Source organism: Morus notabilis, unplaced genomic scaffold, assembly GCF_000414095.1.
Source record: "Morus notabilis unplaced genomic scaffold, ASM41409v2 Scaffold11, whole genome shotgun sequence".
Lineage (NCBI taxonomy): Eukaryota > Viridiplantae > Streptophyta > Magnoliopsida > Rosales > Moraceae > Morus > Morus notabilis.
Window position 1 is genome coordinate 370,195 of NW_010360658.1, and position 21,399 is coordinate 391,593.

General features: G+C 42.1%; 1 protein-coding gene across 1 annotated transcript; it reads right to left on the reverse strand.

Annotated features, from left to right (window-relative positions):
* Window positions 1-2,210: 2,210 nt before the first annotated feature.
* On the reverse strand, window positions 2,211-20,872 carry LOC21397763 (dolichyl-diphosphooligosaccharide--protein glycosyltransferase 48 kDa subunit). Its single transcript, XM_010096987.2, has 13 exons — window positions 20,507-20,872; window positions 20,279-20,415; window positions 20,063-20,188; window positions 19,618-19,671; window positions 19,343-19,456; window positions 18,787-18,842; window positions 18,654-18,695; window positions 3,778-3,853; window positions 3,574-3,645; window positions 3,248-3,373; window positions 3,057-3,161; window positions 2,824-2,907; window positions 2,211-2,736 (listed from the first exon to the last, which is right to left on the reverse strand). Exons 1-13 carry the CDS (start codon window positions 20,772-20,774, stop codon window positions 2,689-2,691), a joined length of 1,308 nt encoding a protein of 435 aa, XP_010095289.2. The 5' UTR covers window positions 20,775-20,872; the 3' UTR covers window positions 2,211-2,688.
* Window positions 20,873-21,399: the final 527 nt, after the last annotated feature.

Consider the following 21,399-nt stretch of genomic DNA (forward strand, 5'->3'; position numbering starts at 1 on the left):
ATAGTGATTCATAAAACACATTCATGAACCAGAGCGCTCTTACTAATCCAAGTACCGAATCAACACTCAAGAGAATTATTTATCTGCTTCTTTCTCAAGAAGGAATGGATTCCATCTCGTATAATAACATTCCAGGCTACCTATTTCATCATGTCTCCAAAATACAAGGAATAGGATTCAGGGTCTCAGAATCCGTACCGAGTAAATCAAAAGACACAATCCATAAATAGGAGTTTGTTAAGAACTCAGGATTAAGATCATTCTATATATGACCATCGGTAGACTCAATTAAAATTTCTATGCTTAACGAAAATTATTAGAAATTCATATTGTGTCTGTGTCCCTGTTCCACACAATCTCATTATGCGAAATACATTCATTCAATATCTCACCATATTAACAGTGCGGTTAGTACCATTCCATTCTAAATGGGAATGACATGTATTAATAATGTTTTAATTAAAGATTCTGAACTTTAATTAAATTCATTATGAACAACGTTTTTTATTATTATCCTTAAACATTATTCTCTCGTATATAACACTTATATACAATATTTAAGGTTACATAAATAATCACGGAATTTTCATTTGATATTCATAAAATATTCATAAATATATGCACATAAAATGATGAATAAACTCTTTTATTAATTAAATAATAAATATCTTATTGCATCTCATGCTTCTAAGACACTAATCCCAACAAAAAGAACCAGAGAAGAAAGAAAAAAAAGACCAAAGAGAGAAAGGAGAGCAGTATGGGGAGGAGGTGATTTCCAATCTTCTTCATCCTGTGGAAGCTTGCTTGAAGAAGGAAATGGGGGAAAAATGCTAAAAGCTCCAAACCAGCTGAATCCTTCTTCTATCTCATCTGTTGCATTTAATTTCTCTTTGGATTTACAATTTTGTTGAACAATGAATTATACTGATTATTTGGTTCTTGTAATTCCAATTATGAGCTAAGTAATTTCTTGTTAGGATTATTGATGGAACCAAGGTTGTAAGAATGAAGGCTGATTTGTGAATTTGCTTGAGCTTTTATTCCTATTCATCCATGTTTGTTTACTGCTTATTTCTATTTTTGACTGGCCATCAACTATAGGATACAAGACTTAGATTAATACTAGGAAGATTAATTTGAGTTAGATTTAACATGGATGATGCAAGTTCAATATTCTTGTTTAAGGTTGTTGATTTGTGAATGATATAGGAATATATTGTTCATCTTGCATAACTCATTGAAACCGGTACTGAAATTTGCATTCTGAGACTAAATTCACATAGAAATATGCTGGAAATGGTTTGAAGAATTTTTAGTCATAATTAATTCGGAAGAATTTTATGCAGGGAACTAAGTTTCAGTTAACAGGGGGTAATAATGCTATAGCATTTCTTGCAGCATTTACTGTCAGACATGCAATTGAGGGGAAATTAACAATCCTAGTTTGTTTAAATCACTGATTACAACCCGTAGCTACATTTTTGTCATTTCTATTACATTTGGCTTCATTTATATTACACTTATCTCTTTACATCATTTTAGTGAATTTTTGTTTAGTTTATTATTTCACTTAATTTGGTGTTTGCATGATTTCTACACTATATTATTAGTGATTCAATCTCTGTAAAAATGATATCGTACTCCAGTACACTTTATTACTTGTACGATCCGTGCACTTGCAGAATCACACAACAAGAAGCCTGCCAAAATGAGCCACGACGAACAAAGAACGGAAGCCTGACAAAAATCGTTTTTTAAAAAGCATGGGAGGGGAAATCCTAATTTTAAAAACCAAATCAGTAATAAATCATTTAAATTAATGAAAAAATATTAAATGAGGAAAAAAGAAGTCAAATCAGTTTTATGATCAAAGAAAATATCCTAATATTAATATGAAAACATACCAAATTGGGAAGATGCTCAAAATAAAACTATGAGGGCAAATTAGGTATAAAATATTCTTTATTAAGCACGAGCAGATATTTTTGTAATATTGTATAAGAAAGGACATTTTTAAATTCAAGCCTTCGACTGTAATTACTTTATATAAAAAATAAATAAAAATAAAAATCAACGATGGTCGGTTCCTGATAGGGTGCCCTTTCAGCTTCAAGCTGCCTACATCATTATACAGTACATTTGGACTCTGTCACGCACGCACAACCGTGTAAAACACTATCACATGAAAAGTTATTAAAATGTGTCTTTCGCATATATTAAATAAACATAATGGTAGCCAAAGGTTGAATATTTTGATGACAATTCCAATCACGAAAAACACATGGATAACAGAGAATTACAAATTCACTTCTTTTTCCAGTCAAAAAGTATCAATCACAAAGGAACAACCATCGATGTGTTTTTATGTCGCACAAAATCTGTGTGGCAATTCTGTCTAAAATAAGTCGAAGCAAAGATTCATCTAATAGAATCCGATGACCCCAGCTGTCTTTTGTAGTTCCTGTAACATATTTTGCATTGACGTGCCCAAAATTGACACAAGTTATGTTGGCAAAAAGAGCCAATTATGAGCGAAAATAAAAGTAACATAACGAGCTGTGAAACAAAATTCGACACATTTCAATCTATGCCTCAAACTACCTTTCACACAGTATCCATGTCCTAAAGTAAGAGTACCTCAAGTTAACCTAGGATATCCTTGTCTCTCAAATAACTTAAATGGGTTTACTTATGGTATAAGAAGATGACGCTAAAGATGAAGAACCCAGCCATCTGCAAGATTAGAATCAAGTATTCAGCACATATTCATCAATAAATCAAAGACAACATAAGGGAAAGAAAAGAGAGGGTGAGGCGTACCGTAGTAAATGAAGCTCCGTAATAGGGAAAAGCAGTGGTTATAAATCGTTCATATTCGTTGTGTTTGAAAGGCCGTACAGGGATCTGCAAAATTTAATCAAGGTGTTAAATCAAATTTGAGCCAGTATTTAGCGGCTTGAAATGAAATGGCTGTAATCTTCCTAAAATAACTTCAATAGTTTCATGAAGAAATGATAAAAGATATGTTTTGAATGCCCGAGCCGAAGACAGACCTGTTTAGAAAGGGATAAGGTAGTGTATCCAAGCTTCTGATATTCAACCTTAAACTGGAATACCCCATAGACATCTGGTACCTTGAATGATGTGGAGAATAATCCCTGTGAAGCAAGGTATAAAAAGTGAATCTTTTGTACTTATTAGATTACAACAGGATCGGGTACAGTTTGAGGAAGGATATGAATACCTTTTGGTCAGTTGCTAAAGTTTCCAATACATAAGGGCTCATCATGTAAAATTGAACCTGTACATCATTAGCAACATATGGTTCCCAGCTCTTTCCAGACCACTCATAAATCTCAACGGAGAAATCCTGTTATGAGATAAAATTAGACAAGAATCAAGACTACACCCTTTTCCGGCAATATAGCAAATACATAGACAAGAATCATACATATATGTCCAGACCAGTGTAAAAGCGAAGTGAGTATGAGCACACACATATATAGAGTAAGTACAAGCAGACAAAAAGTAAAATAAAACAAAAAATAAAAACCCTCAGAACATACATACCAGGTCATCCTTGATCCTATACATTGCAGGTTCATCTGTTTCTCCAACTTTGTTGTGTTTAATGTTGATGGCCTGATTAAGAACATGAGTTAATAGGTTGAACTGATTCAACTGAAGACAACACACTAGAAAATAAAATATAGATAAAGCATATCAAACCAAACCGGGAAGATAGAAGTATTTAAAATGAACGCAAGAGCAGACCTTTAGATGACCCCTTTCATGGAATATCCATTTGCTAAGTTCAGTCGCAAACTGTTTGTTGCCAGATTTTTCATATCTGTTAAAAACAAGTTTGACAGAACGTTAGCATGATGCCTAGGCCCTAGAGAACCACATTTGGAAAATATTAAGGAAGGTCACAGAACAAAAGCGGTTTGTGAAAAGACAGTGTATCTATAGATGAGGGATTAAAACTAAAATATTATGAGAGATTGAGACTAAAATATTCTACTATACTGTTTTACAACAAAAGAAATATTAACCACCACTACAAAATTAGCAATAAGACATTCTCAAAAATAGTATCCAGTCATTAGTCTGAGAATTTCAGCTTTATTCAGCAGTTAAAAAGAAAAGAGAGGAGTGCATGTGAGGTATATCAAGGTAATTAAGGACATAGTTCCCCATTCGGATCGGCCTTCATCAAGGATCTGCTCTTAGTCATTACCTTTTCACCATCATGGTGGATGAGCTGACAAGAGAAATCCAAGATAGAGTTCCTTGATGTATGCTTTTAGTGGACGATATAGTTTTAGTTGATGAACATAGGGAAGAAGTTAACCGTAAGTTAGAACTGTAGAGACAGACTCTCGAGACGAAGGGATTTAAGTTAAGTAGGACGAAAACTGAATACATGCATTGTAGGTTTAGTAACTCAAGTAATCAGAGTGATGAAATTTCTTTAGATGATGTGGAGATTGAGGCTTCTAGGAAGTTTAGGTACCTTGGGTCTATAGTGCAATATGAAGGAGGTATAGAAGAGGATATTCAACATAGGATTAAGGTGTTAGGATCCCCTCTTGCCAGACTAACACAGACACAGACTCAGAAAGAATTGCTTGAAAATGGGTCAAGTTCCTTTTATTAATTCACTCTTCTGTCTCTCCGAAGAGAGGAATTACAGCCATGGAAATAAGAACAAAAGAAAAGCTAGAACAATGGAGAATTCGAGGTTCTCCTACCTCCCAAGATCTGCTAACAGAATTCTCAATCCACAGACTCCTCTCTCGTTTCCCTTCCTTCCCTAGATATGCTCCCCCAGCTAACAAATTCCTAACCAACTTGCCACATCAGCTCTCCTTTCCCATATTTCCATTTCCTACCCCCTTGTCTTGTACAATTGCTCCACGCCCCTTCCTCCGAGAGTAGACCAACGTTGTTCTCAAGGTTGAAAGTGGGGAATTGTAAGCGAATTGCAGCCAGCGGTTCCCAAGTAGACTCCCACTCGTGTAAGCCCTGCCACTTAATGAGTACCTGTTGCTCCTCACGGCGTCCCACCACGACCACCCGAGACTCTAGAACTTCCTCCGAGCGAACGCACAATTCCAAGTCTGCGGACAACTGCTCCGGTAAAGGCTACACCTTGGAGGCCGCCCCCTTAAAAGGTTTCAACTGAGACACATGAAAAACCAAGTGGATGCGAGCGGTATCCGGCAGGCGCAAGCGGTACGCTACGGGACCAATCTTAGCCACAACCTCAAATGGTCCATAGAAACGCGGAGCGAGCTTCTCATTCTTGCATCGAGCCAGGGACCTAAGACGGTAAGGCCGTAGTTTAAGCAAAACCAGCTCCCCGATATCGAAATTCAGCTCCCGACGTCGGTTATCCGAAAATTTCTTCATACGCTACTGGGCGAGCAAGAGGTGAGATTTCAACAAGTCTAACATTTCATTGTGAAGAGCCAACTGGTCCTCCACTGCATCCATTGGGCTGGGAGTGTCCTGAAAGCAAAAAAGGGTGGGAGGGTCTCGACCGTAGACAATGCGAAAGGGGGTGAATTTGGACGAGGCATTAAAGGTTGTGTTGAACCAGTATTCAGCCCATGGCAAAAATGAAGCCCACAGCCTCGGTTTATCCCCTGCAAAGCACTGTAAATAACCCTCTAAGCAACAGTTAACAACCTCAGTTTGTCCATCGGATTCCGGATGATAAGCGGAACTAGTACACAACTTAGTGCCTTGCAATTTGAATAATTCGCGCCAAAATCCACTCATAAAGATCGCGTCCCTATCACTTACTATGGATCGTGGAACCCCATGAAGCTTAACAATGTGCGAGACAAACAATGCAGCCACTTGTTTGGCCGAATATGGGTGAGCCAGAGGGCAAAAATGGGCATATACTTCGACAAAAGATCCATGACCACCAAGATGGTGTCAAACCCGCTGGACTTAGGCAAGCCCCCGATAAAATCCATGGATACATCGTCCCAAACCAAGTTCGGAATAGGTAAAGGCTGCAAGAGGCCTGCTGGCAAAAGGGCTTCGGACTTGTTTCGCTAGCAAACCTCGCAATGAGCCACGTAATCTCTAATGAAACGCTTCATCCCTCGCCAAAACACTACGGCGGACAACCGCTTGTACGTACGCAAGAATCCGGAATGCCCCCAATCACTGAGTCGTGGAACTCATGAACCATCCGAGCAATGCAAGGAGAATTTGCTACCAAGACCAGCCGGTTCTTAAAGAATAATAGGCCATTTCTCAACGAATAGCCATCCACGAGCTCGCCATCTTCGAGCTTAGAGATGGTTGTGGCCCACTCCTTCTCTGTGCGCTGCTCCAAACGAATAGCCTCCAAATCCCCAGCCTGGGGCATGGTTAAAGCGCAAAGAGCAGCATCCGACCAGTCTCCCCGCCTTGAAAGCACGTCAGCCACCTTATTGGCCACTCTAAGCTTGTATTGTACCTCAAAGTCATAGCCGAACATCTTGTACACCCACCGCAGCTGGTCGGGAGGAAGTTGGCGCTGACCCATGAGATACCGCAAACTTTCCTGATCAGTTCGGAGTACAAAATGCCGCCCCAATAAGTAGTGTCTCATTTTTGAATTGCCAGCACCACCCCCATAAGCTCCCTTTCGTAAACAGACTTTACGCGGGAAGCAGGAGCGAAGGCCTTGCTGAAGAACGCGAGACGCCTGTCCTCCTGCATCAAAACCGCCCCTAAGCCTTCTCCGGACGCGTCCGTTTCGAGCACAAAGGTTTTAGCGAAATCCAGCATTGCTAATACCGGGAGTTGTGTCATGGCGGCCTTCAATGCCTCAAAGGTGTGGTGTGCAGCATCGGTCCAAACAAAGCCCTTCTTTGTAAGCAACTCCGTTAAGGGCCTTGCGAGGATGCCATACCCCCTCACAAACCGCTTGTAATATCCTGTGAGCCCTAGGAACCCGCACACTTCTCGAGCGTTTCGTAGGGGAGGCCATGCCGTGATAGCCTGAATTTTAGAAGGATCGGCCGCTACCCCCTACGCTGAGATTAGGTGGCCCAGGTACCCTAACTGCCGCTACTGCCCGAAACTACACTTCTTATTAGCTAACAACTTCTCACGCTGCAAGACACCAAAGACAGTGGCCAAGTGTTGGCGATGGTCCTCCCACGAACGACTGTACACCAAAATATCATCAAAGAATACAAGAACGAACTTTCTGAGGTAAGGCCAAAAAATCCTATTCATGTGGGCTTGGAAGGTGGCTGGAGCATTTATTACCCGAAGGGCATGACGAGGAACTCGTAGTGGCCCTCATGAGTCTGGAAAGTTGTCTTTTCCACATCCGCTTCATGCACCCGAATCTAGTGATAACCCGCTTGCAAATCCAATTTAGAGAACACTACAACCCCGTGTAGCTCATCCAGCAATTCATCAATCAACAGGATAGGAACTTATCCGGGATTGTGACTTGGTTGAGCGCACGGTAGTCTACACAGAACCGCCAACTGCCATCCTTCTTTTTAACCAGAATGACCGGGCTCGAATAAAGGTTGCTGCTCCGCTGAATGATGCCAGAGGACAACATATCCGTCACCAACCGCTTTTTTTCCCTTTTCTATACTTGCGGATATCAATAGGGTCGAACATTCAGGGGGGTCGGCCCCTTCCCTCAAGACAATTCGGTGGTCTCGTTCCCTGTGAGGAGGCAACTCCGTAGGACTTTGGAACACTCTGTCAAAGTCGCTCACCACTGTCCTCACCTCTTCTTCTGGCACCTCCCTATCGTCACTGTCCCTTCCTTGCACCGAGAGTTCACACACTTCCACCAACACCCCAGCACCTTCCGGTAACAACGACCTCACTAAGGAACTCAACTTCACCGGGGCATAGCATAGGCTTGGGTCACCTTGCCAAGTTACCCACGTTGGCCCCACCAGAAATTTCAATAGGAACTTAGACCAGTCGGCCCTCACTTCCCCTAGAGTACTCAACCATGTTACCCCAAGCACTAGATCCCCCCCCCCAGCACCATATCAGCCCCTCCTAATTCGAAGGGGAAGAAGTCCTCCTCAACCCTATGCCCCTGAATCCACACCTGAACCGCCCTACACACCCAACGCTGCTTAAAACTACCATGGGGTCCATTGGCAATTTCAGCTCCGTTGCCACCGCTCCCGAGATGAAGTTGTGAGTAGCCCCGCTGTCCACCAGCACCACCACCTCTCGACCACCAATTCTGCCTCGCAGCTTTAGCGTATTGGAGGACGACATACCGCGCAAGGAGTTCAAGGACAAATCCACCTTGTCATCCAGACTTTCGTTGTCCAACTCCTCCCGTGGTTGCTCCTGAACGGCGCCCTCCTCCTCCTCGGAAATCCCATCCGTGTCCGCCAAGATCAACACCTGTAGTTGACTGTTCTTGCAACGGTGGCCCGCGCTGAACTTTTCGTCGCACTTGAAACACAAGTCCCGAGCTCGTCGCTGCTAGATCTCCTCCACCGTGAGGCGGCGGGATGTCGAAGCTCCCACTAATGCTGAGCTCTGCCCTACACCCATCCCACTTCGTAGTCCATGAACTCCCACCGCTTCATTTGGACCCTTGGATCGAAGGGGGCTCCCCTGGGAGGGCAGAGAATGATTCGTGCCCTGAAATGGGCCCCCAACCCGTTCCCAGGCGTCAGTCCTAAGCCCACGGCCCGCCCGATACCTCCTGACTCTCTCTGCTGCTTCGTTGCGGGCCTCTACTTGCTGGGTCAAATCCATCATATCATGTAGGCTAACCGGCCTGTGCATTTTCAACTCAGCCTAAATATCTTCCCTAAGCCTATGAAAGAAAGCCCCTCTGAAGATAGCATCGGGCACTCCCCTCATCTGGGCCGCTGTTCCCTCAAACTCGTCCCAGTAGTCAGCCACCGTCCCGCACTGCCGGAGTGCCATGAGTTGCTCCACTGGATCGACCTCTCTTCCCCGACCAAATCTCCGCAGCATCGCAGCACCGCCGCCCGTAGTTCCCTCGACGATCCAAACAAATCTTGGGCGTCGGCCCATTGGAACCAACCCAATGCTCTCCCCTCCATGCACACCGACACCGCCACCACTTGCTCATGCTCTTCTACGTTATTGACGACGAAATACATGTCAGCCAGGAATACCCATCCCTAAGGATCCTCACCGTTAAATATGGGTAACTCTAACTTCCGTCCTTGGTGCTCCACTCGTCCCCTTGGGCCCGGGGGCGATTCCCGCCGCCACTTGCGCCCGAAACGCCGGGATTCCTCCTCGCGCGGGACTGGGGGTAGTGAAATCAGGCGAACGTGTGGGACCGGCCGCCGCCCATCCTGCATCCTTGGCGGAACCGCTTCAAATCTTGGAGGAGGTGGTGGATTTCTCTGGAAGAACTCCGCCTGCCGGTGGAGCATAGCCTCCAGTCGCCGTACCGACCCTTGCACGTCATCCAACTGAGCACCCATCTCCGTCACGTCTTCCTGCAACTTAGGCAGAGGTTCGGTCAAGGCTTCAACGATCTATAACGCCTCGTAAAAGGCATCCATCCTCTGTTCCAGCCGTGTTACCTCCTCCGTCTAGGGTCACGCACTGGAGTTCTCTCCCATGGACCGTCACGCTCTGATACCAAAATGTTAGGATCCCCTCTTCCCAGACTAACACAGACACAGACTCATAAAGAATTGCTCGAAATGGGTCAAGTTCCTTTTATTAATTCACTCTTCTGTCTCTCCGAAGAGAGGAATTACAGCCATGGAAATAAGAACAAAAGAAAAGCTAGAACAATGGAGAATTCAAGATTCTCCTTCCTCCTAAGATCTACTAACAGAATTCTAAATCCACAGGCCCCTCTCTCGTTTCCCCTCCTTCCCTAGATATGCTCCCCCAGCTAACAAATACCTAACCAACTTGCCACATCAGCTCTCCTTTCCCATATTTCCATTTCCTACCCCCTTGTCTTGTACAATTGCTCCACGCCCCTTCCTTCGAGAGTAGACCAACGTAACAGGGGGCCTAACATAAGGCATGGTGGGTTAAGTAGAAGAATGCTACGAGAGTTTTATGTGATGACAAAATACCTATTAAGTTGAAAGAAAAGTTCTATAAGACTGTAATTCGCCCAGCTATGTTATATGGTAGTGAATGTTAGGCCATTAAGAGACAACATATATCTAAGATGAGTGTGGTAAAAATGCGTATATTAAGATGGATGAATGGCCATACTAGAATGGATCGCATAAGGAATGAAGTTATTCGTAGTAAAGTAAGTGTAGCACCTATAGAAGATAAGGTGCGCGAAGGCCGCTTGAGGTGGTACGGGCATGTCCAACGTAGACCGTTAAAAGCACCGGTTCGTGCTTGGAAGGACATTCTTATACCTAATATGTTAGGAACCTGATAGTTAGCAGTTGTTTTTTAGAAGTCTTTTAGTAGTATAAATAAGGGTCTAGTATCTAATGAGGAGGATCAAACTTGTAGAGAGTTTCTAGTGTTGTGCACTATTTTGGAGGTCGGGGGTCCTCAAAACCGCCCATTTATCCTGTAATTTTCCATTTTTAATATTGTTAATGAAGTATAGATTTTTGGGTTCCTAACAATAGTATCAGAGCATCTACGATCCATGGAGCTCTTTGAGTTGAGAGAGAAACTTAGGGCTGCTCTAGGAGCTAATCTCAAGGTTTCTGGAGGGAGTATGGGGGAACTCCGGGAGCATGTGGGGAAGGTTCGGACCCAGATGGGTGACTTGCAGGCGGCGCTGCGGCGGATGGAGGCGCTGCTAGAGGCACGGCCGGTGCCCAGGGTTGCCAACCTGGGCCGCGACGTCGAGTGGCGAGATCGCGCTCATCGGGGTGAAGAGATCCCAGATCGCAATGACCCAGGCGGAGTAGAGGTACCAAATCAGGCAGATCTTCGTCGGGAAGCGCCGATGCGCGAAGGCCGAGGTCGTGAGTGGGAGATCGGGCACCGGAGAGACTTAGATCTCCTAGAGGCGCGCGACTACCGGCGAGATCTAGGGGCAGGAGGCCTAGGTCGGCAGCGAGATGAGCCAGTCAACGGCAGAATGAGGGCGGAAGGTGGCCTGGGTTCACTAGGAGGGGCGGCGGAGCTTGGTTGGCGACGGAAAGTGGAGTGGGAGCCGGAGTTAGAGGAGGAGAGGCTTGCTCCGAGGCTGGGACGGCATGGGTACCCTTGGAACAGGAAACCCAACCCTGATTCGGTCGCGGTTGGGTTCCGGACCGGTTTGGACCGGGCCTCGCGATTCCAGCGTGAAAGGGGCTGGTTCTGGTGCTACGGAGGAAGATTCCAGCGGAATTGGAGTGGGGTCCATGAATTACGACGCCCTTAAGGCTAGGTTTTGTGATTTTGACGCCATTGGGGAGCTCCGGCGAGATGATGGCCAGGACAGGGAATTCCGATGCGAAATCCGGCAATTTTGGGTCTAAATCCCGAAATTATGTTCGGAAGTGGGCTGGGTCTAGTGTTTTCGGTATGGGCAAAGTCAATTTTGGGGTTGGGCCTCGTAATTACAATATTAGTAGGCCTAATTCTGGTGCAATGGCAGTCGGGCCTCAAAACTTTTACACGTTTGGGGCTGGGAATGGTACGATTGCATATGGGTATAAAGAAATTGGTGAGAGTGACGCTGAAAGGTAAATGTCCTAGTTGGCTAAGAAGGAAACTCCCCTAGTAAGGATTGATTTGCCAATATTTTTTGTGACCATTGATGAGCTTGCGCAGAGAGTTTCAAATGAATTGATAGACTTTGTGGTTGCTTTTCAAGATACAACGAAGATGGAGAAGAAAGTAATTGATTGGCTCCAATTTGAAGACGTGACAAGGTGATTCTTTGGGGCGGTCTCCAGGTCCTATTGTTAAGAATAGTGAATTACTATTTTCATTAACAGCATTTAGCCACCCGGGCAACCATATGCTTCGACCCGCATTGAATGCTGGACCATTCGTTGAGGATAAAAGTACATCGAACCCATATGAAGTTTTACCATGAGCAGATTGTATCCATTGGGCAAATATAGGTTCGATCAAGATTTGTTTTTCCGGAGTACCAAAAGCAAGCATGACATCATTATGAACATAAAGTCCCAAAGTATGGAACCCTAAAAAGAGGCTAGCCCAACTTAAATGGGATATGATAGCTTCTTTATGGTCTAACATTCTTGCCAATACATTATCCTCGTTCTGTTCCGGATTGTAATCTCTAATAAAAAATATAGCTCCATGAGCAAAAGCTCCTGTCATGATGAATCCTGCAATGTATTGGTGATGAGTATATAAAGCAGCTTGAGTAGTAAAGTCTTGTGCTATGAATGCATAAGCGGGTAAAGAATACATGTGTTGAGCGACCAAGGAAGTAATAACCCCTAAAGAGGCTAGAGCAAGACCTAATTAAAAATGAATCGAATTATTGATTGTGTCATAAAGACCTTGGAGGCAGTGTGGAATTATAGTTGTCTTCATAGGGCAGATTCACAAGAATCTGTTTCCTAATTTAGTCTTAGGCAGAATATTTACAGGGCTTAATTATAGGATCGATTTGCCCTAATTATAGGAATTGAGCTGGCAGGGTTGTTGCCTTCCTCTTCCTATATATTGTCGTGTATTTGTTAACTCTACAAAAATAATGAGAATAATAAGAAAACTCTCTCAATCCATTCTTAAAACCAAGATGGTATCAGAGCTAATCCTTTCTTGACCCTGCTTTATCTCTGGTGCTGAACCCATAATCAAAACCTTTCCTTATGCCAAAACACGGCCCAGCCACCGGAATGGCTACCGGAAAAGAAATCTCTTTTGCCGTTTCCAATCAAGAAACTGTGATTCAGAACAGTCATGAAGGAACGGACAGCTCTCATCTTCCCATTACCGGTCATAAATTATATGGGAAAAGTTTTCTCCAATGGTCCCAATCCGTGATGATGTTCATATGCGAAAAGGGGAAGGATGATTATCTCACTGATGCTGTGATAGCTCCAGCCAAAGAAGATGCAACATTCAAAAAATGGAAGGCAGAGAACAACATGGTCATGTCATGGTTGATAAATTCAATGAATAATGACAAAGGAGAGAATTTTCTCCTTTACAAAACAACGAAAGAAATCTGGGATGCTGTGAGAGAGACGTACTCAGACAATGAAAATACAGCAGAGCTATTTGAAGTTGAAGGTTTTCTTCATGATTTACGTCAGGAAGATCTCTCAATCACTTAATATTTCAACCTTCTCACTTCGTCAGTGGCAGCAACTGGATATGTTTGAAACAGATGAGTGGGACTACCCAACAGATGAAGCCAAAAACAAAAAGATTGTCGAGAGGAAGCGTGTATACAAGTTTCTAATGGGACTTAATAAGAATCTTGATGAAGTTAGGGGCAGAATTTTAGGAACAAAACCTCTTCCCAACATTCGGGAAGCCTTCTCTGAAGTCCGCCGTGAAGAAAGTAGAAAGAAAAATATGATGGGATCACAAAACCAACAACCAGCAACTAAAAGCTCTGCCTTTGCGACTCGGGGATCACAATATCAGCCCACATGACAATCGGCAAAGGAGACAAGGAAGACCATGGTGTGATCACTGTCACAAAACAGGCCATACAAAGGATACATGCTACCAGCAACTAAAAGCTCTGCCTTTGCGACTCGGGGATCACAATATCAGCCCACATGACAATTGGCAAAGGAGACAAGGAAGACCATGGTGTGATCACTGTCACAAAACAGGCCATACAAAGGATACATGCTAGAAGATACACGACAAGCCAGCTAACGGGAAACCGAGCTCCCGAGCCCAAGAAAATTATCAAAGCCGAGGAAATGCTGCTAACATTCCTGTCGAGGAATACACACGACCACAAGAGAACAATCCGTTTAGCAAAGAACAATTAGAAGTCCTTCAAAGGCTGATCACTCAGGCTCCACCAAGTCAGCCACCTACTGTTATTGGAACCGGTTCACTTGCACAAAAAGGTAATTTTCTCAACGCCTTAACTGTGAAACAAGAAAAACCGTGTTCTTGGATTATTGACTCAGGGGCTTCAAACCATATGACTGGGAATGCCAATATACTTCATAGCTATTCTCCTTGTTCCCACAATGTCTCTGTCCGGATTGCCGATGGGACTCTTTCAAAAGTGACTGGGATAGGCACAGTAATCATCTCCAGAGATTTAGTTCTTGATACAGTACTCTTGGTTCCAAACCTTGATTGTAACTTACTTTCTATAAGTAAACTCACCCGAGACTTAAACTGTATCACTAAATTTTCCTCCAACTCATGTATTTTTCAGGACTTGGATTCGGGGAGGACGATTGGCAATGCTAGGATGTGTGCAGGGCTCTATTTTCTAGAGGTTGAAGGATGCAACGGGGGACAAACTCATTCAGCAAACCGTGTATCTACTACAACTTTATCCACTTTCCATGTTAGTCAAAATAAAGATAGTGAAATAATGTTGTGGCACTATCGTCTTGGACATCCAAATTTCATGTATCTTGCTAAACTCTTTCCATCTTTTTTTGGCAATAAAAATCTGAAGTTGCTTCAATGTGAGGTGCGTCAATTGTCTAAGCATGTTCGCACCTCATATCCTAGTATTCCATACAAATCTTCACAACCTTTTGCCATGATTCATAGTGATGTGTGGGGACCATCTAGAATTAAAAATATAACGGGTTCTAGGTGGTTTGTTATATTTGTGGACGATCATACTCGAGCTACTTGGCTTTTTCTAATGAAAGAAGGTTGGGAAAATATTTCAAAACTTCAACACAAATGATTCAAACCCAATTTAATAGCAAAATTCAGATTTTTCGAACTGATAATGCTAAAGAATATTTTGCCACCTATCTTGGGGATTACCTTTTAAGTCTTGGAATTGTTCATCAAAGCTCCTGTGTTGATACACCCCAACAAAACGGAGTAGCAGAAAGGAAAAATAGACACCTTTTAGAAGTTGCTAGATCCCTACCTTTTACCACACACGTTCCTAAACATTTTTTGGGAGAAGCCATTCTCACATCAACCTACCTTATCAATCGTACGCCTTCACGGGTTCTTGGCTACAAAACTCCTTGTCAAGTGCTCCTTGAATATTTTCCCAACTCCCGACTTATTTCCACCCTTCCTTTGAAAGTTTTTGGGTGCTTGGATTTTGTCCATATTAGTCCATCCCAAAGAAGTAAACTCGATCCCAAGTCAGAAAAATGTCTTTTCCTAGGATATTCTCCCACACAAAAGGGTTACAAGTGCTATTCCCCAGGAAAAACACGCTTCTTCACTTCTATGGATGTGACTTTTCTTGAAAATCAATCATATTACCCCAAAACCGATATTTAGGGGGAGAATGAGTCCAAACAAGAAGAATATCATTTTTGGAAAAATTTGTCAAGTCCTTTGGAAAATTTGTCAAGACCAAGTCACATCATTCATTCTACTCCCTTGAGTTCCTCAGAATTTTCAACTCACGAACCTGTTTCACCCATAAAAAGTCCTTCTGATTCTCCAAATCCTGAACCTGTCTCACCTGCAAGAAGTCCACATCTAAGCTCCCAAAACATTCCGAGTCCCATATCCAACCGAAGTGTCCCTCCTTCACCTTCACACTCGGAAGCAGAGCCGCATACACAACCTATGCAGACCCAAGAATCTAAACCAAGTCCAAGTAACTCTAATGAATCTCATGAGGTTCCTTTTAATGATATTGGCTGGCATATTGCATTAAGGAAGGGTGTGACGTCTTGTACCCAACATCCGATCTCTAAATTTGTCTCTTATGAAGGTCTATCTCCCATGTATCGTGCCTTTATTACTAAACTTGCGACGACTGAAATTCCAAGCAACATTCATGAAGCACTAAAACAGCCAAGATGGAGAATAGCAGTTGAGGAGGAAATTCGCGCACTTGAGAAAAATAGAACTTGGGAACTATCAGAACTACCCAGAGGAATGAGAACGGTTGGATGTAAGTGGATTTTCACCATCAAACATAAAGCAGATGGAAGCATAGATCGATTCAAAGCTCGGTTGGTAGCGAAGGGGTTTACTCAGTCTTATGGGATTGACTACCAAGAAACGTTTGCCCCTGTTGCAAAGCTCAACACCATTCGAGTCTTGTTATCTCTTGCAGCAAACCTTAACTGGCCTCTTCACCAACTAGACATAAAAAATGCCTTCCTCAACGGTGATTTGGAAGAAGTGTACATGGAAATTCTCCCTGGTTTTGAGACTAAACAGAATACAAACAAGGTGTGTAAACTCAAAAAATCCCTATATGGTCTCAAACAATCTCCTAGAGCTTGGTTCGCTAGATTCACTAGAGCTGTGAAGAAATATGGCTACACTCAATGCCAATCCAATCATACTCTCTTCATCAAACAATCTTCTGAAGGGAAAAGGTCCATTCTTATTGTCTATGTTAATGATATTGTACTTACGGGAGATCATCAAGAAGAAATAAAGGCTCTCAAGCAACTCCTAGCTCAAGAATTCGAAGTAAAAGATTTGGGGTATCTTAGGTACTTCCTTGGGATGAAAGTTGCTCGGTCCAGAAACGGCATCTTGGTTTCTCAACACAAGTATGTCCTAGACCTCCTCAAAGAAACCAGCATGCTTGGATGTAAGCCTTCAGACACTCCCATGGACTCAAATAAAAAATTGGGAGTAGGAAAAGAAAGTACATCAGTTGACAAAGACAGATATCAAGTCTTGGTAGGAAAACTGATAAATCTCTCTCACACAAGACCTGACATCAGTTTCTCAGTTAGCGTTGTCAGCCAATTTATGAACAACCCAACTGAAGAACATCTAGAGGCAGTATACCGAATCCTAAGATACCTAAAGAAGAACCCCGGGAAATGCTTATTCTTCAAAAGGGTGGAGAGTAGAGAGGTTAAGATCTTCACTGATTCTGATTGGGTTGGTTCTATCACAGATAGGAGTTCCACCACCGGTTATTGCACATATGTCTGGGAAAATTTGGTCACTTGGCGAAGCAAGAAACAATCAGTTGTGTCTCGGAGCAGTGCTGAAGTTGAATTTAGGGAAATGGCTCTTGGAATCTTTGAAGGAATGTGGTTGAGGAAACTACTTGAAGAGTTAAGATTCTCAAATGAAGGACCCCTAAAGATGTCCAGCATGCTTGGATGTAAGCCTTCAGACACTCCCATGGACTCAAATAAAAAATTGGGAGTAGGAAAAGAAAGTACATCAGTTGACAAAGACAGATATCAAGTCTTGGTAGGAAAACTGATAAATCTCTCTCACACAAGACCTGACATCAGTTTCTCAGTTAGCGTTGTCAGCCAATTTATGAACAACCCAACTGAAGAACATCTAGAGGCAGTATACCGAATCCTAAGATACCTAAAGAAGAACCCCGGGAAATGCTTATTCTTCAAAAGGGTGGAGAGTAGAGAGGTTAAGATCTTCACTGATTCTGATTGGGTTGGTTCTATCACAGATAGGAGTTCCACCACCGGTTATTGCACATATGTCTGGGAAAATTTGGTCACTTGGCGAAGCAAGAAACAATCAGTTGTGTCTCGGAGCAGTGCTGAAGTTGAATTTAGGGAAATGGCTCTTGGAATCTTTGAAGGAATGTGGTTGAGGAAACTACTTGAAGAGTTAAGATTCTCAAATGAAGGACCCCTAAAGATGTTTTGTGACAATCAAGCAACAATCAGCATTGCTAAGGATCATGTTTATCATGATCGAACTAAACATGTCGAGATAGATCGCCACTTCATCAAAGAAAAAATTGAGGCTGACATCATCACCTTTGTTTACACACCTACCAGAAATCAGATTGCAGATATCCTCACAAAGGCCCTGCCAAGAGCTATTTTTGAAGATCTAAGTTCCAAGCTGGGTATGATTAACATCTATTACCCAGCTTGAGGGGGAGTGTGGAATTACAGCTGTCCTCTTGGGGGCAGTGTGGAATTATAGTTGTCTTCATGGGGCAAATTCACAAGAATCTGTTTCCTGATTTAGTCTAAGGCAGAATATTTACAGGGCTTAATTATAGGAATTGAGCTGGCAAGGTTGTTGCCTTCCTCTTCCTATATATTGTCGTGTATTTGTTAGCTCTACAAAAATAATGAGAATAATAAGAAAATTCTCTCAATCCATTCTTAAAACTAAGAAGGAACCTGACAGTTAGCATTTGTTTTTTAGTAGTATAAATAAGGGTCTAGTGGCTAATGAGGAGGAGGATCAGATTTGTAGATAGTGTCTAGTGCTATGCACTATTTTGGAGGTCGGGGGTCCTCGAAACCGCCCATTTATCCTGTAATTTTCCATTTTTAATATTGTTAATTAAGTAATGAGCTACGTGGAAAAGTGAAATCTATATAGCCGATCCCAATTAAATTGGAATTAGGGCTTGTTGTTGTTGTTGTATTCAGCAGTTAAAAAGAAGATACAACCAATATTAAGTTCTTTAGCAAGTACGTATGAGCGTAATTTCTCAAGTACATACTTAAGGAAACAGTCAATTAGTGCAGGTTAGTACTATTGTTGAACTTAACTTGAACATGGGGCGATATGGTTATACAATGCAGATAACAGAGAGATAATTATTAGACAAAATGGTACAAATACAATGACATATAATTCAAAGCGTCACTCACTTATGTGAGCTCCCGGCCTTCTGCACTGGTGATACAAAAAGTCTGCATAACACGTAGAAGCAAATTCCATACGTTACAAGTACTTAATTTCAGAGAAATTCAAGGTAGAAATGACAACCCCTACTATACATACCGGTTACCAAACAAATCTAAAGATCCTGAGATCAGTATCCGAGCATTGTTTCTAGCCTGCATTAAACAGAATGAAAAGCTCTCCATCAATTCAATGAGTAGAACATATTAGACATGCATCTACTTTGTTCTGGGAAAAACAAATAGCCTATGAAGATATTCCCCTTTTTCCTTTTCCAGTGCCATAACCTAGCTTCTAACTAACGTTGTAAGCTAATCGATTCATATAGTGAACCAACAAATACTTCCAAACAGACGGAAGATTGATTTGTTTATTTATTTCCTAATAAAAGGTCCAGTTTGATTGGAAAAATTCATCTTCAAGGCGGGACAAGAGAAGAGGGGGGTGAATGCTTAAGATTGTTATTGCCATGCTTATATTCACATGAAATATATTTGCAAACAAAAAGGAATTAATTACGACGAACATTCCTAAAAGGGCCTTACTACTTTGTATGATTAAAAAACCATAATAAAATCCAATGTATTGATGTAAAACATAAATCTAGTCTTAGGAGATAAAAAGAGATATAGGATAAGTTGAAAGAGACAATTACTTGCACAACTGAAACAAGTGAGATAGCAGAGCCAGTAAGTGATGGAGGCTGTGACAGCTTGGAACTTGGATCCGATGAATATGCAGAGGGAGAAGCAGAGAGAACTTTTAAAACCTACAAACCAAATCATATGCCGCAAAACGGGAAAAAAAATCAATATTCACAAAGCCATAAAAACCTTTGAAGAGCCTAAATTGCGAAACTTTAAAACCGAATCATAAGGTCAAGCTTAAATCACATAAGTAGAAGGGTTAAACGCAGACTTTGAACCTTACCAAGCTATTAGCAGCATTTAGTGAATGCGCAATTCCTCTGAAAAGTACTGGAGCCTGATTCATGTAGTATAAAGACAATTCACAATAATTATTTGTGTTTCATTTCATTGATTCAGTACCAATCAAACCATTACAAGTATAAGACCATCTTCAACGCAAATGCTAACGTCAATGCCAATTGTATAAAAGTAAATTTTTATTTTTAAAATAATTAAAAAATACAAAAGTTGCAAAAAAGTAAATATTTCAACCAATAGCAATCAAATGTCAAATTTTTTATATGTTATACTTGGTGAAAAATTTGTCACAAAATATAACATATGGGAACTTTAGCACGACAAGTAGAATTGCAATGGAGAGTGTTTTTTACACTCAAATATTAAATTTGTAATTGACACATTAATTATAGCATTGCATTACAGATGCTCACAATTAAAAAACTTACCTCAATCTTAGTCTTCCCCAGAATCACATCAGACTCAATAAAATCATCGCTGGCAATCAGCGTATGATCTCCTTCAGTCTCTGACGCCGCATAGCTAGTGTGGTCAATCACCACAGCCGATTGATCCTACAATATGAAAAACTGTATCTTTAAATTGAAACAGAATTTCACATTTACAACAAAAACTACGTATCCCTCAGCAGATTATTCACGTACCTCGTCGAAATCAACCCCGAATTCTGCGGCAAGATTTCGAGTCAAATCAGAGGGAGAGACATCAGCTGCCAAGATCAAGTCATGGCCAGAGTCGACAAATTCTAGAACAGCCGCAAAATCCAAAGACCCTCCGAAACCTGTCCGCAGAAAAGAAATGAAATTTGACCTATATAACGAAATAAAAACCAGAATCCATGGTCGAACAACGAATTAAAGTGAAGAACTTACGTTTGGTGGTGGGAGAGAAGAGAATGAGAGCGTCATACAAGTATTGGCCATAGCGTTGGATGGCGAGCTTGGGATTGTCGGCGAGCTTGAAATCGAGGTCGAAGCCGCGCGATTGGAGAGATTGGAAGAAGATGGAGTGAGAGGACTTGATGGAGAAGTCGTCGAGAAGGACGAGGATTCGCCGATCGATAGGGTTTTCGGGAGAGAAGGAGTTGCAGAGCAAGGGGATGAGCGAGATTGCAGCGATGAAGAATGTGAGTCTCCGCATTGTGAAATCCCTCTCTCTCTCTCTCTCTCCTCTTTCTCTCTCTAGGGTTTTGGTGAAGTTACAGAGAGAGAAACGAACAGTGGTTTTGGGGAAGAAGAGAAAATGGATCGAAACGAGAACGTTGACGATGAGAATTGATGAAGACTTTCCGGGTTGGGTTAAACCGGAGACTGTACTTTTTGCGTAATGACAGCCGTTCGATTTTTCATCAGACCGGGTATTGATTGTTTGTGTTTCAGAAAGTGAAAACGTCGTTTACTAGTTTAAACGACAGCAAATTATGAACTTAAGTACTGATAGCCTGACATCTCGTTTCATCACGTAAACGACGTTACAGCGGCGAACTTTTTAATGAATATTCGACGTGCCGTTTATTTGTGATTTTCGTATAACGTTAATAATTAACGATTAACGATAACGGATTTGTAATGTGAAATGTGAACTTCATGTCGTTTTCCCAACGAAACGACAACAAAAGTTCATAATGCAAACGACGAAGGTGTTAAAAAATAAAAAAATAAAAAAAACCTGAAACAACAAAATAATTCACCCGTCGAAATGTCTTCTCACTCAAACAACAACAGAGTATAGAGATAAATCCGACATGTTAAGAAATAAACGGCAG

Coding starts and splice junctions, on each gene's coding strand:
- LOC21397763 (XM_010096987.2), bottom strand. CDS start 20,774: ATGCGGAGACTCACATTCTTCATCGCTGCAATCTCGCTCATCCCCTTG. Junction 19,457..19,617: donor TAAATGCTGCTAATAGCTTG/GTAAGGTTCAAA, acceptor TTTGGTTTGTAG/GTTTTAAAAGTTCTCTCTGC. Junction 3,374..3,573: donor ATAGGATCAAGGATGACCTG/GTATGTATGTTC, acceptor ATCTCATAACAG/GATTTCTCCGTTGAGATTTA.